Genomic DNA, 15,856 nt, shown 5'->3' with positions numbered 1-15,856 from the left:
TAAACATTTAATAAAGGGAACAAAAGCAAGATTTTTCACATTACCCACAATCCTTTGCAACATATCTTGTATTTCAAAGGATTCTTTTCTTATGTTATGCATTCTTTCTCAAAATGTCGAACATTTATGKTTTTGTTGAATAGCCTATGTTATTTAGATAAAAATGTTAGTATTTACATTTTTTATTTTGATCTTCATTCTTAGGTGGCTTTGTTGGGAATGGACATACTCTCAGCTTTAGTAACAAGATTACAGGAACGGTTTAGGACACAGATTGGAACTGGTAAGCTATCCCTGGCAATTGTATGCATTACAACAAATTTTTATGATTCATGGTTTTCTTGAGTCAAAATCAAAAAAAATATATTGGTCACATACACATGGTTAGCAGATGTTAATGCAAGTGTAGCGAAATGCTTGTGTCCTTGTCACCTTGAGTTGTTGTCACATAATTCATGTCTTTGTCCTTGCCTTCTTCCTCCCGTTAGTTTTGCCGAGTTTGATAGATCGACTAGGCGACTCAAAGGACCAAGTCAGAGACCAGGACCAAGCTCTTCTACTAAAGATCATGGACCAAGCTGCTAACCCACAGGTCATGTCAGCACGCACTGTAGACTCACCTACGTGTTAGTATAGAAAATAAACGTTTAATTATTTAAAAAACGGATTACAATAAATGTTTTTATTTGTATTTATTTGCAGTATGTATGGGACCGAATGTTAGGAGGATTCAAACACAAGAACAACAGGACCAGGGAGAGTGTCTGCATTTGCCTTATCGCCACGTTAAATGTGTAAGTTCATAATAGCCAGGAATGGTTTAAACTTACTATTTCATCTGTTTTGTCTTACACATTCTTTGTGTGCTTTAAAAAAATTCTTCTCCTTACAGATATGGAGCTCAAGGCTTGACCCTCAGCAAAATTGTCCCCCACATATGTAATCTTTTAGGAGACCCTACAAGCCAGGTATAGTTACATTATTTTAGACTATTAAATTATACTGAACAAAAATATYAATATAAACAGAACACTTTTAACGATTTTACTGAGTTACAGTTCATATAAGGAAATCAATCTATTGAAATAAATGAATTAGGCCCTCATCTATGGATTTCACATGACTGGGCAGGGGTTCAGCCATGGGTGAGCCTGGGAGGCAGTAGGCTCACCCACTTGGGAGCCAGGCCCAGCCAATCAGAATGAGTTTTTCCCCACAAAAGGACTTTATTACTGAGAGAAATACTCCTCAGARGATCCCGCAGGTGAAGAAGCCGGATATGGAGTTCCTGGGCTGGCGTGGTTACACYTGGTCTGCGGTTGTGAGGCCGGTTGGACGTACTCCCAAATTCTCTAAAATGATGTTTGAGGTGGCTTATGGTAGAGAAATTAACATTTTAATTCTCTGGCAACAGCTCTGGTGGACATTCCTGCAGTCAGCATGCCAATTGCACGCCTCCCTAAAAACTTGAGGCATCCGTTGCATTGTGTTGTGTGACAAAAGTGCACATTTTAGCGTGTCTTTTTATTAACAGGGATGTAAACCAATTTGTGCACACAATTTGAGAGAAATATGCTTTTTGTGCATTTGGAAAAATTCAGCGATATTTTATTTCAGCTCATGAAACATGGGACCAACACTGTACATGTTGCGTTTATATTTTTGTTTTGTATACATTGTGGTGTTAAACTGGATTTTAGCTTTGACAACAGCATTATTGGTGTTTTAGAACTCTCTGGTGGTTGACCAACAGTGTTACAGATTCCATGTGAACTTATCAGACTTCAGTATTTTCCTGTCTGTTTATTCCTTGCAATTAGCCTGTTTTGTAGACTTTTTCAAAAGGCTTTGCTCTATCTCCGGTCATCACGCACTTCAACAGCATTTCCCACTTCCTGTCGGGAACAGGAAGCTGTGTCCATCGACCTCTCTTCCTGTACTGATATAGTGCCAGCCATCTTTTATCATTGTCCGTTTCATATGCGCAACTATATTGACTATTACAGTCAACAAGAGAGGATTTCTGTCTTTTTTACATCTCATTTTATGTTCAATACAGACAAATGATTATGTTCGCAGAGTCAAGCGGTTAGTGGGCAGACAGATGAGTGAAGCCGTGTGAAATGTCTCCTGTTTTATTTCCTGACACACAGGTGCGAGACGGGGCCATGAACTGTCTTGTTGAAATCTACAGACACGTCGGGGAGAGGGTGCGGATGGACCTGGGGAAAAAGGGACTACCACAGTCACGGTACCATCATCCTCTGTTGTGTTTCTGATACCAAGGCTTTCTGTTGGGAGTGCAATCCCCATGACCCAGTTCTCTGGTATCACTAGGGAGCCTGACTGTCTGCTTTTAGGCTTGAGCCTCGTCATAAATGTATGATGATGCCTTTAAAACAATATACTGTCTTTTGTCTTTCCAGGTTGAATGTCATTTTCAGTAAATTTGATGAAGTTCAAAGATCGGGGAACATGATCCTGTCCCCTGTCTCAGGTAAGCACAGTACTTCCTTTGCTCCCACTGTTGTACTTTCTCTCTGTCCAACAACACATTGAAACATTCATCCCTTTCCATTGAGCTTTGTTATATTGAAACGTTCTGGTCTGGGATTATGACTATGCTTATGGAGTTGATGGGGATCTCCTATCCAATCTGGGCCCGTATCAATAAAGCATCTCAGAGTATGATTGCTGATCTAGGATCAGTTTTGGCTTTTAGATCACAGTGCATCAAATTATACACAGCTGCTATCTTCATTTGATCACTGATGTTGCAGAGAACTGTCCTGCCCAGCATGAAATGCAACTTGTCGTGTATTTGAGGTTTAAAAAGGCTTCTAAAGTTGGTCATCAACCCCTACAAACATGTCTATTAWTGATAATGCACATAGTAATTCACATTTCCTGTTGCTGCGGGATTATTTTCCTGCTGTGAGAAACTGGTCAAATTAAGATGAGATGTATGTACAGGTGGGGACCTGATCCTAGATCAGCACTCCTACTCTGAGACGCTTTGTGGATASAGAACCTGGGCTCAGATCACTCAGAGCTGGACATAAAACCAACAACAGAGAAACCAGTTCCGTGTGCAGGCTCTTTCAGAAGAGAACAGTTAGTATGCATTGAGCCGTCTCTCTGCAGAAATGCAGTGTTGCAGGCAGGGGGTCAGATTCTCCTTCAGCTGCTCTCTATTGGACATGTTCRTGGTATTCTGCGCACAGGGTAGGGCCTTGCCCTGAAGCAGCAGTATTGTGGCAGGACCGACTGATATCGGAGCTGTGTCTCTTTGTTGCTTCGGCCGTATCATTTTCGTCTCCTCAGGCCTGTTAAGTCTGGGACATAAAGGGTCTAATTGCTGTCGTCACGAGGCTTCACTTTCATCACCAGAGTTCACCCTGTAGAGATTAGACTAGAGCTTCTGTAATCTCTGCTTTCATTTAGCAGGCTGAACGACTTCATATCAAACCTGAGCAAATTGGCCAAAGCAAGGTGTCATGCTGGTTCTTTTATGGTAATGCCTCATTGACGTCATCGACTGACATCTATCTTATTGGCGTTTTCTAGTCACCTAGTGGGCCAAAGAAAGGGGAAAACCCTTTGCTGTCAACACAGTTTTTTCTCCCCCTGTGCGGCTCGAAGGTTAACCAGGCATAAAGGCAATGCCTTGGCCTTGCCTCTTTACCACACCAGATACTTCAAAGGGCTGCCTCTCCTGTGCAGCTGACAGCTCATGAATGTCAACTGTCCAGGCAAGTGGAAAGAACCTCTCTCTCTGCCCAGGAATCCTGTGTCCTATTCATTTGGTACCAACCCGATTGAAAACGGGGAGGTATTACATCTGAATTTGTCCAATGAGAAACACTCATTTTCATTTTTTTTTATGGCGTGCACTAATTAATACTGGATTTGAATCTGGGCTGGCGAAGGGACAGGGAGAGACCGAGCCTAGGAAGAGGTAGCAACACAAGGGACTCTYCTGCAGGCTCTTATTTTGGAGAAGAGAGTGGTATCGTTTTGTCGTCCGTGCGGTCACAAGACCTAGCTAAAGGGGAGGGGAAGGAGTAGCCTGGAGTACGGTAGGTAGACACAATAGAGCAGAGACAGACGGCAGTGTTTGTCCTTGTTGCTCACTGCTACTTAGCTCTGTTTAGTGTGTGGAATCAACAACCCTGCTATGACCACAGGAGAAGGTATGGATCTCTTTTCTCTCTACAAAGGCCTTTTATAGCTACTGCGTGGGTAGATTAGCTGTAGTCGTGTTTGCCTTGGGATTATCCTATGTTAGCCTATGTTATGTTATGACTATGCGTATTGTGTTTACCGGTGGCCTCCGTAGGTAAATGAAAGGAAGCAATGTTGGTGAGAACCGCAGGAGATTTCATACAGGATGTTTCTCTTTCTTTCATTTCTTCTAAAGGAAATGGTTTGGGCTATTTATGTTACTGTGTTTGACATTGTTGAAACATTATACTAAGATGATGTTKGATACAAGGAAAATTAGGCCTGGTTCATTTAGCTCATATTCCTCCCCTTTGGAGAACTTGGACACGTGTCTTGGTCAGAAGAAAGAGAGGAGMACTGAATGTTACTTKTGTCTCCTTCCTCATCACTTCCTTGTTGCCAGTAGCCAGTCAATTAAGGTGCCCACTGTGGTCTGTGAATAGCCCTCTGCCCAGTGCACTTGTGACACACAAATTATGAATTGMGGGCACTGAATGACTGGCAGAGGTGCCTTCTGTCTGTAGGGTAGAGTTACAGCTAGCTAGTGCTTTCATAGTATTTAGTATTTTTTGTATTTTATTAGGCTCCCCAATTAGCTACAGGCAAACCTGCAGCTACTCTTCCTGGGGACCACACAAAACGTAAAACATGACATATTACATAACATTAATAGACAATTACACTGAACTACAGAACTACATGAAACAACATATTACATAACATTAATAGACGGGTACAGAACTAAATCAATTCAAATACATTAAAACATTACAATACATAGCATTAATAAACATGAAGTACATACATTTATATTAAGAATACACACTTTCATATTGTTAGGCCTTAGCAATGCATGCAATAATAAGGGCTACGCTACATTCATTCATTTTGTTACAGTTTCTTACTGTTYCAATTGCAGGTCCTGATCCTCATCTCTCAGAACCAGTTGTTCTGCAAACACTAGCGACAATCTCACAACAGTAGGAYCCACCCGTGTCCTTGGTTCTCCCATTTTGAAGTCAATGCTATTCATAATAGTAACGCGATTCATAGATTCTACTGAATGCAATTGCAATGGAAGCGCTACAATTCCTCCAGCTAAGGCTTCAACCACAGTTTTTACCTCAGCAACTGTGCCGTTCAGCTCTTAAATGAGCTACAGATGGAGTTTCCTCCCCGTTAAAGGCTTCAATTGAATCRTTCGCCTCAGCAACCGTGTTGGAYTMTTCTRCAGCTAAARTMTCAATTGAATCCTTGAAATTAGCTACATATGTGGACTTTTTAAGAGCTCCATCCCTTCACTCTGTTCAATAAATTGAACAGAGGTGTCATTGCCATCAGACGMGCTTCATCTACCTCATTCGCCTTGTCTAGTGCATCGAAATGAACTAAACCAAACATTTGCCCTGTTCGTCTACCGCCCGTAAAGGCTTAGCTAAGGTTTAGTGCGTGGCCTTTGGACTTATTCGTCAAATTAACAAAGTCCCCTGATTTTGGGAGTTTCCTCCGGTTCTTTTATGGAGTTTCCTCCTGTTCTCATAAACTTGTTTTGCATGTCCATTTTCATTTCGGCGCCACACTCACACCCAGTAGCATCCACCAGCCACACCCAAAATAATAATACACTTTCATAAAYCTTTGCTCTACTGACTAACATCAGTAAGCTGACCAGACTATCATGTCGTTTGGAGCAGTACATTCTTACTCTACCGAGGCCTTGCTTACAAATGCTTTCTCTGAGCGTGCACTCTTATCTTGACACTAAGGGCACATCCTAGCTTTAACTTTAATCCAAACACCAAAAGTGCTTGCGAGGGAGATGCTACAGCTATTTAGGTCAGAGGCGCTGTGGACTGCTGTTTTATTTGTTATAAAAAAGCGACTTTTTCTGCTTGCTTCAGTGATTTGAGATGGCATGGAGTTCCATGCTACAGTGTCATGGCTCCTATATGTTAGGGTGCTTTGCCTTGAATTTGTTTTGGGCTTTAGGGACTAAGAAGATACTTTTAGTCGCTTGCCTTGTGGAGTATGAATGTCTGTCAGAGCTGTGTGTTAGTTGATTGATTAGACAGTTTGGAGTTGCAAAAACGTTAAGTGATGCAGAAAATGTTCTTCTCTACTTTGAGCCAGGAACGGTCAACATGCTGTTGACATTAGCGCTCGTGGAACATTGCGGGACAAGACGTGCTGCTTTGTTCTGGGGCCAGCTGTAGCTTTATCATGTCTTTCTTTGCAGCACCTGCCCYTATTACCGGGCAGAAGTCAAGATACCATCGAATCGAGCCTGTAGGACTTGTTTGATCATTTGTTGTAACCTGGTCCTGACAGTTTACAGTCTAAGGTGACACCAAGAAGTTAGGTTTCCTCAACTTGTTCTAAAGCCACATTTTTCATAACCAGATCCAGCTTAGGTCTACAGCAGGGGTCTCTGACAGGATGATCTCCAGGCCACCGATGAGTAGCTTGCCAAACAATTCTGAAAGTACATGTAATTTRCATGTGTTCCACTGCAACCTGTCATTTAACAAATCTCYCAAGTATCAGACAGCGCAAGCTCCCAGCTACTATCTAATCAACGCAACATTGACATTTATCCCACCCCTGGTTAGCCGCTATTGGCTTAAAAATGGAAACTTAACACAATATCGGCCAATTAAGGTCCAGCAATATTGCCCATCTCTCTGTGTGGTGCATTTGTCTATCACTCCGTGTGTAGCCAGTTGGTGTGATGACCGTCTTGTGGGTTGACAGAAATGGCTTTCCCCAAAACCATCTCAATTAAATGTTATATGCAAAGTAGGCTTACCTGCCAGAAGTATATCACGAGGAAGTATATCATTTGTATCTATTATTTGTTATTTTCAAACTTTTACATGAAATGAAAAGCAGCAGTGCAGAACCGTCACATGTCACTCGCTAGATGTGCAATTAAAGGGGAAATATTTGTTTGTTTTCTTCCCGACCAATTTTTTTTTGCCTTCTGATGTGATTAAACCAATGACATTGACTCAGAACATCCAATTCCATTGTTTCTCTATGAACACTTGTATTTTTGAGAGTGAAAAAAAWWAATAATTCTAAAACCAGGAAGAACACAAATGAAAATCCCATTTTTATAGAGCCCCCCTTTAGAGTGGTTTATTAACCATTATTTTACCAGGTATATTGTCAGAAAACAGTCCGCTACTTTCTCTTGTAGAGTAAGGAACGGGGAAGAGTTGCAGGGGAGAGGAAAACGTTTTTGTAGCTCGTGACGTTTCATATTTTTCGAGTGGCTCTCATGTTAGAAAAGGTGTGGAGACCCCTGATCTAGAGCTTAAGGAATGATTTGTACTGAAATACTATGCTCTTAGATATATTCAGAACTAGTTTATTGTTGGCCACCCATTCTGAAACTAACTTCAACTCTTTGTTTAGAGTTGCAGTGATTTCACTAGCTTGTTTAAGGCTAGTGGTAAATCATTAGTAAAAATAGAAAACAGTAACAGGCCAAGACAGCTCCTTTGCAGAAGTCCACAGTTTACATGTATTAGATTAGAGAGGCTTCCATTCAAAAAACCCTCTGTGTTCTATTAGATTGCCATATCCTTGATCAAAAGCAGAGAGTGTAAAGCCATAACACATACGTTTTAACCGCTAACAGATTATGGTCAATAATGAAATTGGTTTGCTGTTAGAACCAGGAAAGAGTGGTTTACCATTCTTGGGAAGAAGAATGACTTTAGCTTCCCTCCGGGTCTGAGGATTTTTTTTTCTCCCAAGCTCAGATTGAAGTTATGAGAAATAGGAGCTGCAACATATTCCCGCTACCATCCTSAGTAGTTTTCCATCTAAATTGTCAATACCAAGTGGTTTCTCATTATTAATGGCCAGCAACAATTTGTTCACCTCTTCCACTCTAACTTTATAWTTTTTTTAAAATGAAAATTTGAATTTACATTGCTTTTCTTTCATAATAATGGAGATCTAACCAGAGTGAAGAGAGTGCCCGTATGTATGGGATTGGTTATGTGCACATGTAGGCCTATTCAACATTCATTCATTCAGGCCACACCGGATGGATTGTTTTGATGCTGGCTTCGTTTCACTCCTATTTGTCTCGATGATTGTGAGAAATGACTACTGAAATGTATGGATTTTCTTGCAGAAATTGCGTTCATGTTTGAAACGAATGGGACTGTTGAATTGTGCTGCTCCTGTGTTGTCCGGTACTTGAGTAGCTCGTTCCCCGGTGAGAAAGTTTCTCTGTGAGAGAATGGCTGGTTTGTGTTCAAGGTATCGGATGGTGAAGAGGAAGAGCTAGCTGTGTGTTGATAGTCGGTGTCCTCAGGTACTGTGGAGAATAATGGAGCCTTTTCCTCAGAAGTACTGTAGGTTGAATTCCACAGTATCACTTTCAGGTTGAAGCTTTTGTTGCTCTCTTCTCAGACAACAACTGGTGCGTTTATCAGGGGGCACTGCCATCTAGTGGAGGAATTAGGGAACGTCTGGTTTGCGTGACATTGCTGCATTATACATGTGTCTAAAATTGTTGTCTATGTTCTTCGTAGCTTTAACGAGACAGGGTGTTTTGCATTCAGATCAGTTGTACTGCCATTGCTCACACAGAGTCCAGGGTTTATCTGCATAGAAAAGTATTGGGCGGATTTCTTCGGATTTAAAAACGTTTTCAGTGTAAACTTAAAGGAATAAAAACGAACAATCACCAAAATAAAAGCMAGACAGTCAAGGAAAATATACAATTCTCAAAAAGATGCATTCAGGAGTATTTTTTTGTCATGGCATGTGCCCCCATTGATTTTGTTATAACGTTTGAGTCACTCAGATAGCATAAGCCATGGCAAAAAAATGTCAATTTGCTTTAAAACAGCTTCTGAAGCTGTTGGACTGTGACCGAACCATTGGCCACTCCCATGGCCACTCCCATGGCCACTCCCACCAACTAAGGCCCTTTTTTTTTCCAGAAGAAAACGCAGTCTTTATTTACAATGCAAATCCTGAACCTAAACTATACTCTAGCATTTGCATTCAGCCCATCCTTCAGCCATGGATTTCCCTCCATTTTGCTCAGCTGTCTGCTGACAAATTGCACATCTGTTAAGGAAAATGATCTTGAAGGACAGAGAATAGCCACCTGTAGATGGAGTGTGATATTCCCTCATGTCTCTCTCATCACTCTCCAGTGATGGCGCTAGGCTCACTGACCTGTTAAGATTGAATTCATGGCTCATCAGTTTCTGTCTGGCTCCTCCCACTCCCAGGCTGGGTGTCATATCATGGTGATAGAGAGGGTGTGTCCTTGCCTCCTCTCCCCCTCCCCGTGGGAGGTGGAGCTGCCCATCTGCTTTCTCTGTCATCACTGCTCTACGGGCTGGCTCACTGCTCAGTAGGGGGGGACACCTAGAATCACAGCACAGCAAGCGCTTGTGTGTTAGTGGGAGAGAGTGTGAACTGTGCAGCAGGAGGGCAGCCAAAACCTGAGCCACGGGTGCTCACGCACCAGAGAGGTGAGAGTGTAGCTGTCACTGCTAGCTGCCTGCAGCGAGGGAGCTAGCTGGGAAACCTGTGGAGACGGGAGACTATGAGGAGGGGGTCTGGACTGGACTGTCTGTCGACATGCTGAGGAAACTCGTCTGCAGGAAGATCTGTGCCTGTAAGCTCTGCTTCTCTTTCTTCTTGACACGTGGTGGGGGGTGGAGGTAGAGGAGAGACCCATTGTATTAATATTAATGAGCGCCGTGGAGGAATGTGGGTCAGGTCAAGAGTGTGGGAGGGAGTCACCTGTCACTAAGATGAAGATTGAGAGATTGGGGACAGACAGTTGAAGAGTAACAGACAGGAGAGGACAGCTGGGTACAAAGTACGCACAATGAAGTCTGATGGCTCAGACATTCTGAAGGCTATCAGTAACAATGTCTGGATTGTATGAGCTACCCTTATCACAACTGGTATTGATGACAGCGGTATGCTCAGAGCGYGGTTTTATACGAGGCTGGTTTATTAGGCGTTCTCCTCGTTGTGATATGGACAGTGTACCTCATTTTAATATTGCAATGGGGAGAGGAACAATGTGAGGTAGACGACACATAACTGARGGGATGCGTTGGTGTGCGTTGTGTGGACCTCTGAATAATGCACGGGGTTGTGTTTCATCGATCGCTGCTCTGGCAGATTACACTGCTCCCTCCGGGCCGACCGACCGGGACTGACATGTTCAGTTCACCACCGTTGGGAGGGGGTAGTCACTTCACTTCCACAGCAAGGGGGCGCAACCACCGGTTACCGGAATCAGACCTAGACAATTGTCTACAGAATGTACTCTGATGACCCCTCCCCCCAGTGTGTGTGTGTGTTTGTGTAAAGGTCATGCCAAAAGGTCATGCAGGCTGCCGCTGAAATGCGTTATTGTTGTAGGAGGGGGTGGGATTGAGCACATGGCGCTGATATAAAACATTCTTTGTTTGTTTCGTACAGTCAGCATTCAAATTGTGCCAGAGTGGAAATAACTTGAATTCTCTGTTTTGCCTTCCCTCCCAGATAAGAACTTTGAAGATGATGATTCGGTGGACGGGGGGCGGTCCTCCTCTTCTAAGGGCCCGTCGTCAGGGAAGAAGACAGTGAGCATGGGGTCGTTCCGTAGGCCCAGCTCTGCTTCCAGCACCAAATCAACAGGTGAGACGCCCCTTCCTGTTCGCACCAGCAGAGAGTGTGTTAGTGATGGAACGACGAGCCATGTGTATTTTTAACATTGTCAAATTGTGATTTGTTCTTTCTCCTACCACAGTATTCCGTTCATTTGCTTCCTCAAGAATCCTTGTGTGTTTCTGTGTGCGTCTGTCTGTGTGCGTGCAATTCTTATGCCTTTTAGACATTATGATGACCGGATTATCTAGAAAAGCCTTTATTTGGCAATGGGTAATAACAGGGCTCAGCAGTTTACTCACATATTCACATGGAATTTTAATTTAGGAGCACCAGTGCACCTAGAAAAATGAACGAATCTAGCTTTAATATCTCAAGTACTTTTCATTGTGCTCCTACATTTCTTTGTGTGCGCCTACATTTTTTCATCTTAGGCGTGTACGTGCTCCTTGTAAAAAAGGTCAARGTAGAGCCCTGAACAATGACCTCTGTCCAGGATTTGTATGGAAGATAATTCACTGTTGGAGCTAGTTCTAGTGTCTTATTAACAGGTGTGGATTGTCTCTATAACCCAGTCACTCGTGGAGCTGTCTAGTGTCTATAACAGAGATAGTGTCTCTATAACCCGGTCACTGTGGAGCTGTCTAGTGTCTATAACAGAAGTAGTGTCTCTATAACCCAGTCACTGTGGAGCTGTCTAGTGTCTATAACAGAGATATGTCTCTAACCCAGTCACTGTGAGCTGTCTAGTGCTATAACAGAGATAGTGTCTCTATAACCCAGGCACTGTGGAGCTGTCTAGTGTCTATAACAGAGATAGTGTCTCTATACCCAGTCACTGTGGAGCTGTTAGTGTCTATAACAGAGATAGTGTCTCTATAACCCAGTCACTGTGGACTGTCTAGTGCCTATAACAGAGATAGTGTCTCTATAACCCAGTCACTGTGGAGCTGTCTAGTGTCTATAACAGAGATAGTGTCTCTATAACCCAGTCACTGTGGAGCTGTCTAGTGTCTATAACAGAGATAGTGTCTCTATAACCCAGTCACTGTGGAGCTGTCTAGTGTCTATAACAGAGATAGTGTCTCTATAACCCAGTCACTGTGGAGCTGTCTAGTGTCTATAAACAGAGATAGTGTCTCTATACCCAGTCACTGTGGAACTGTCTAGTGCCATATAACAGAGATAGTGTCTCTATAACCCAGTCACTGTGGAGCTGTCTCGTGTCTATCTGTACCCTTGGGGCAGTGCAGATGGTGAGGATTATGTGATGATGTAATGGAACCAGAACACAGAGAGAAACGGAATACAGATTGATAGAAACATGGGATAATGAGAATTGAGCGGGATATGCCCCGCGTGAACCCCATAAGGCTGCAGCCAATCCAAGATTCATATTTGTGTGAATAATAGCCCACTAGAATAGCTGGTAAAGTTAACAATTCGACCTTGTGCTCCTCTGCTTATATCAGGGAGAGATGGTCCTAGTGCGGCTGCTGCAGGGGCTGTGGATGAGGAGGACTTCATCCGTGCCTTCGAGGAAGTTCCCGCTATGCAAGTACGTGTTCGCTCTCATAACAAAATCAAAACTCATTCRGCGCTATCCTCGCTTGGGAACGTGAGGCCCTATGTTACAAGTCGTATATTAAACCCATTAGGAATGTGCTTCCTCTTAAGTGGTTCTTCTTCTCTCCTCCTCCTCTCAGCTTTTCTCTAACAGGGAAATGGAGGACGCCATGACCAAGATCAGAGAGGTGCTGGCCGACGACAAACGAGACTGGGAGCACAGAGTCACTGCGGTAACCTCCTGATGACTTCATCACACTGGCTACCTTCCAGTATCCACGCTAGCGTACCACTTGACGCAATGTATTGGCCATGCATTCTGAGTGTGGATTTTGGATTGTAGCCACTGACCATTAAGTGGCTGTTTCTATTAAGTGGCCACGTCTATCATTTGATTGGAAGTGTGACGTTGATTGATGGTCTTCTTCTTCTCTAGTTGAAGAAGATGCGTTCTCTGCTCCTGGCGGGAGCGGTGGACTTTGACGGTTTCTCCCAGCAGCTGCGTCTCACGGAGGCAGCCTTCAAGATGTCCTCTAAAGACCTGCGCTCTCAGGTGGTCAGAGAGGCCTGTATCACTCTGGGGTAAGGGTCCTATCCTCTTACTCACGGTTTCAATTCAAATCGAACACGCTTTATTTAACGTTACCGAAGCCATACTGTTACTACGTTATACAAACTGAAATGACAAAGAATGTTTCCCCCCCCCCACACACTTTATTGTACAGCCCCATCAGTACAAAATCAGATAGTATTCATAATAACTCTGTGTCCATATGGTCCCTCTATCCCGCAGCCACCTGTCCTACATCCTGGGGAACAAGTTTGATCATTGTGCTGAGTCCATCATGCCCACTCTCCTAACCCTGGTCTCTAACTCGGCCAAGGTCATGGCCACATCCGGCATCACCGTCATACGACTCATCATCAGAGTGAGTGAAGTTATTTATATTTGAAATGAGTAGATTATAATTATATATATCTTTTTTAGGGGGTAAATCAGCTGTAATATTGCAGATAGATTGTAGCTTCCATCAATGTAATTGTCTGCATCATTTCCAATCCCCATATATTTGTTGGATAAGTATATATATTTTTATATTATACATACATACACATACCCACATATATATATATATATATATATATATATATATATATATATATACACATACATATACACAGACATATACATACAAATACACCTACATTTATATATACATATCTTTTAAAAATATATTTTCCTTTATTATTTCCCACAAACCCTATTACCCCTCCCCTAATTGGAGTAAACTAATAAACAATAACACATATGCTTCTACTTCCAGCTTATACATACTATATACATTTTACAGACACAATCTATTTTACAATAGTTATATTTTGTTTTGTTTTTAGTCCTGGCCTTCCCTCTAACCTACACCTCTCCCGTCTATTTCTGATGTRCATCCAGTTTGATTTCTATTTGCCATATATTTGTAACTCTGCTATTTCACCAAAGTTCTGAACCTATATACATTTTACATACACAGTTTATTTTACATGTGTTATCTMGRTGTTATTAGTCCCACCAGTTGAATTGAATTTAGTTGAATTGAGCTGGGTAGTTGAGTTGAGCGTCAGTCAGACAAAATGGTCGAGTGGCTAGCCTTTCTTTGTTTGGAACACGAACTCACATTTTTCCTACCCGAGGGCTGCAAATGACATTCCACTGCATTCCGATGTGGGCGTTCATTGTTGGTCGTTGCTTGCGATTGTTCTCCAAAGATGCCTCGTGTGTTCCTCACTCAATCTCTACTAGAACAGCTAGTAACTGAACGAGTGTAAACTGGACCAGTGACACGAGGATGACTATGTTTCTGTCCTCTCTCTGTCATCCAGCATACACACTACCCTCGTCTCATTCCTATCGTGACCAGCAGCTGCCAGTCGAAATCTGTGGCCGTGAGAAGGTAAACAAACAAATTGCCTCAAAGGCTTATCCCTAATCGCACTCTAGCTGAGCGTCTGTTTGTTTTCCCTAACAGTCTTCTTGTTCTATTTCCAGGCGCTGTTTTGAGTTCTTGGACCTCTTGCTGCAGGAGTGGCAGACCAGCTCTCTAGAGAGGTACGCTTTAATGGRGGCTACTAGACAGGCCTATGAACTCATACTTAGAATTGTCCCCCCTCCTCAACAACTCAATATTGTATTGCCGTGTTGTACATAGCTACTGTACTGTAAACCTTTTTTCTAGCCACTGTCCAGTGAGTTTGTGATGAGCCCGTCCAGGTAACATGAAACTACGTTGTTGTCAGTGAGTGCCTCCTCATCTCAGCAGTTTCCATGGCAATGCCAGGGAGGGATATCTATCCCATTAAAGCACACTGTGCTTCACCATTGTGGGGATACCAAATCTCTGACTGGGATGTCAGGGGAGCTCTCTTGTCGCCTTCTCATTGATTTACACTGCGTCCCAAATGGCACCCTATTCCCTGTATAGTGCACTGCTTTCGACTAGGCCCCATGGGCACTACTTTTGACCAGAGCCCTATGGGCCCTGGTCGAAAGCAGTGCACTATATAGGGAATAGGGTGCCATAGGGCTCTGGTCAAAAGCAGTGCCCATGGGGCCTAGTCGAAAGCAGTGCACTATACAGGGAAAAGCGTTGGCATTTGGGACGTAACCGTAGCTTTTTATGCTGTGGTGGTTTTGGTGGAGAGGAGGGTATTGGGATGCTGCATGCAGACAGAGTGAAGCTTTGTGTTCCTACTCTTCTTGATCCCTCACAGGAGTGTAGCTGTTCTGACAGAGACCATCAAGAAAGGAGTCCATGATGCAGACTCCGAGGCCAGATCAGTGGCCAGGAAGTAAGTCACTCTCGCACTATGTCGGACGTGCATGAACCATGTTTCTATTTGAAAATATGAGTTTGTCATCACGGTAACAACTTTTCCTCCACGTTTGCTATTTTATCTGCCAACCGGAAACATTGCCCCGTTGACGACAGGCTGTCTCACTGTCTCTGGGCCTTTGCCCTCTCTGTTGTGTTGTGCAGGTGCTACTGGACGTTCCACGGCCACTTCAGCCGGGAGGCGGAGCAGCTGTTCCAGGCTCTAGAGTCGTCCTATCAGAAGGCTCTCCAGTCCCACATGAAGAGTTCTGACAGCATCCTGTCCCTCCCTGCCTCAGACCGCTCCTCCTCCTCCTCACAGGAGAGCCTCAAGTGAGACACTCCGTCCTTTCTATCCTTCTCCTCCTCTGTCTCCCTGTCTCCTTCTTTCTCTCCTTGTCTCGCTTACTTGGCACTCTCTCTGTCTTTCTCTATCATTTTCTGTCTCTTGCGCTCTCTGTCTCTCGAGTAGTGCTCTGTCCCTCGAGTAGTGCTCTGTCCCTCGAGTAGTGCTCTGTCTCTCGAGTAGTGCTCTGTCTCTCGAGTAGTGCTCTGTC

The 15,856-nt window shown here is 43.4% G+C and overlaps 1 protein-coding gene across 12 annotated transcripts in view; it reads left to right on the top strand.

The window, feature by feature from the left end:
• LOC111953763 (CLIP-associating protein 1-B) overlaps positions 1 to 15,856 on the top strand; it is a 46,033-nt gene that overhangs the window by 3,761 nt on the left and 26,416 nt on the right. For 9 of the 12 annotated variants that reach the window (XM_070435489.1, XM_070435495.1, XM_070435493.1 and 6 more), the window contains exons 3-17: positions 205 to 283; positions 489 to 592; positions 703 to 794; positions 893 to 968; positions 2,154 to 2,251; positions 2,427 to 2,497; positions 10,762 to 10,896; positions 12,339 to 12,424; positions 12,573 to 12,665; positions 12,869 to 13,014; positions 13,226 to 13,361; positions 14,311 to 14,381; positions 14,477 to 14,536; positions 15,199 to 15,276; positions 15,465 to 15,632. In XM_070435489.1, the coding sequence (XP_070291590.1) occupies positions 205 to 283; positions 489 to 592; positions 703 to 794; positions 893 to 968; positions 2,154 to 2,251; positions 2,427 to 2,497; positions 10,762 to 10,896; positions 12,339 to 12,424; positions 12,573 to 12,665; positions 12,869 to 13,014; positions 13,226 to 13,361; positions 14,311 to 14,381; positions 14,477 to 14,536; positions 15,199 to 15,276; positions 15,465 to 15,632 (1,493 nt within the window). Of the gene's footprint in view, positions 1 to 204; positions 284 to 488; positions 593 to 702; positions 795 to 892; positions 969 to 2,153; positions 2,252 to 2,426; positions 2,498 to 3,993; positions 4,080 to 4,102; positions 4,194 to 9,575; positions 9,878 to 10,761; positions 10,897 to 12,338; positions 12,425 to 12,572; positions 12,666 to 12,868; positions 13,015 to 13,225; positions 13,362 to 14,310; positions 14,382 to 14,476; positions 14,537 to 15,198; positions 15,277 to 15,464; positions 15,633 to 15,856 lie in introns of those variants that run through there. The other 3 variants (XM_070435499.1, XM_070435498.1, XM_070435496.1) reach the window with 3 other exon arrangements.

Source organism: Salvelinus sp. IW2-2015, linkage group LG27, assembly GCF_002910315.2.
Source record: "Salvelinus sp. IW2-2015 linkage group LG27, ASM291031v2, whole genome shotgun sequence".
NCBI classification, from domain to species: Eukaryota; Metazoa; Chordata; class Actinopteri; order Salmoniformes; family Salmonidae; genus Salvelinus; species Salvelinus sp. IW2-2015.
This window is presented reverse-complemented; position numbering and strand designations above follow the sequence as displayed.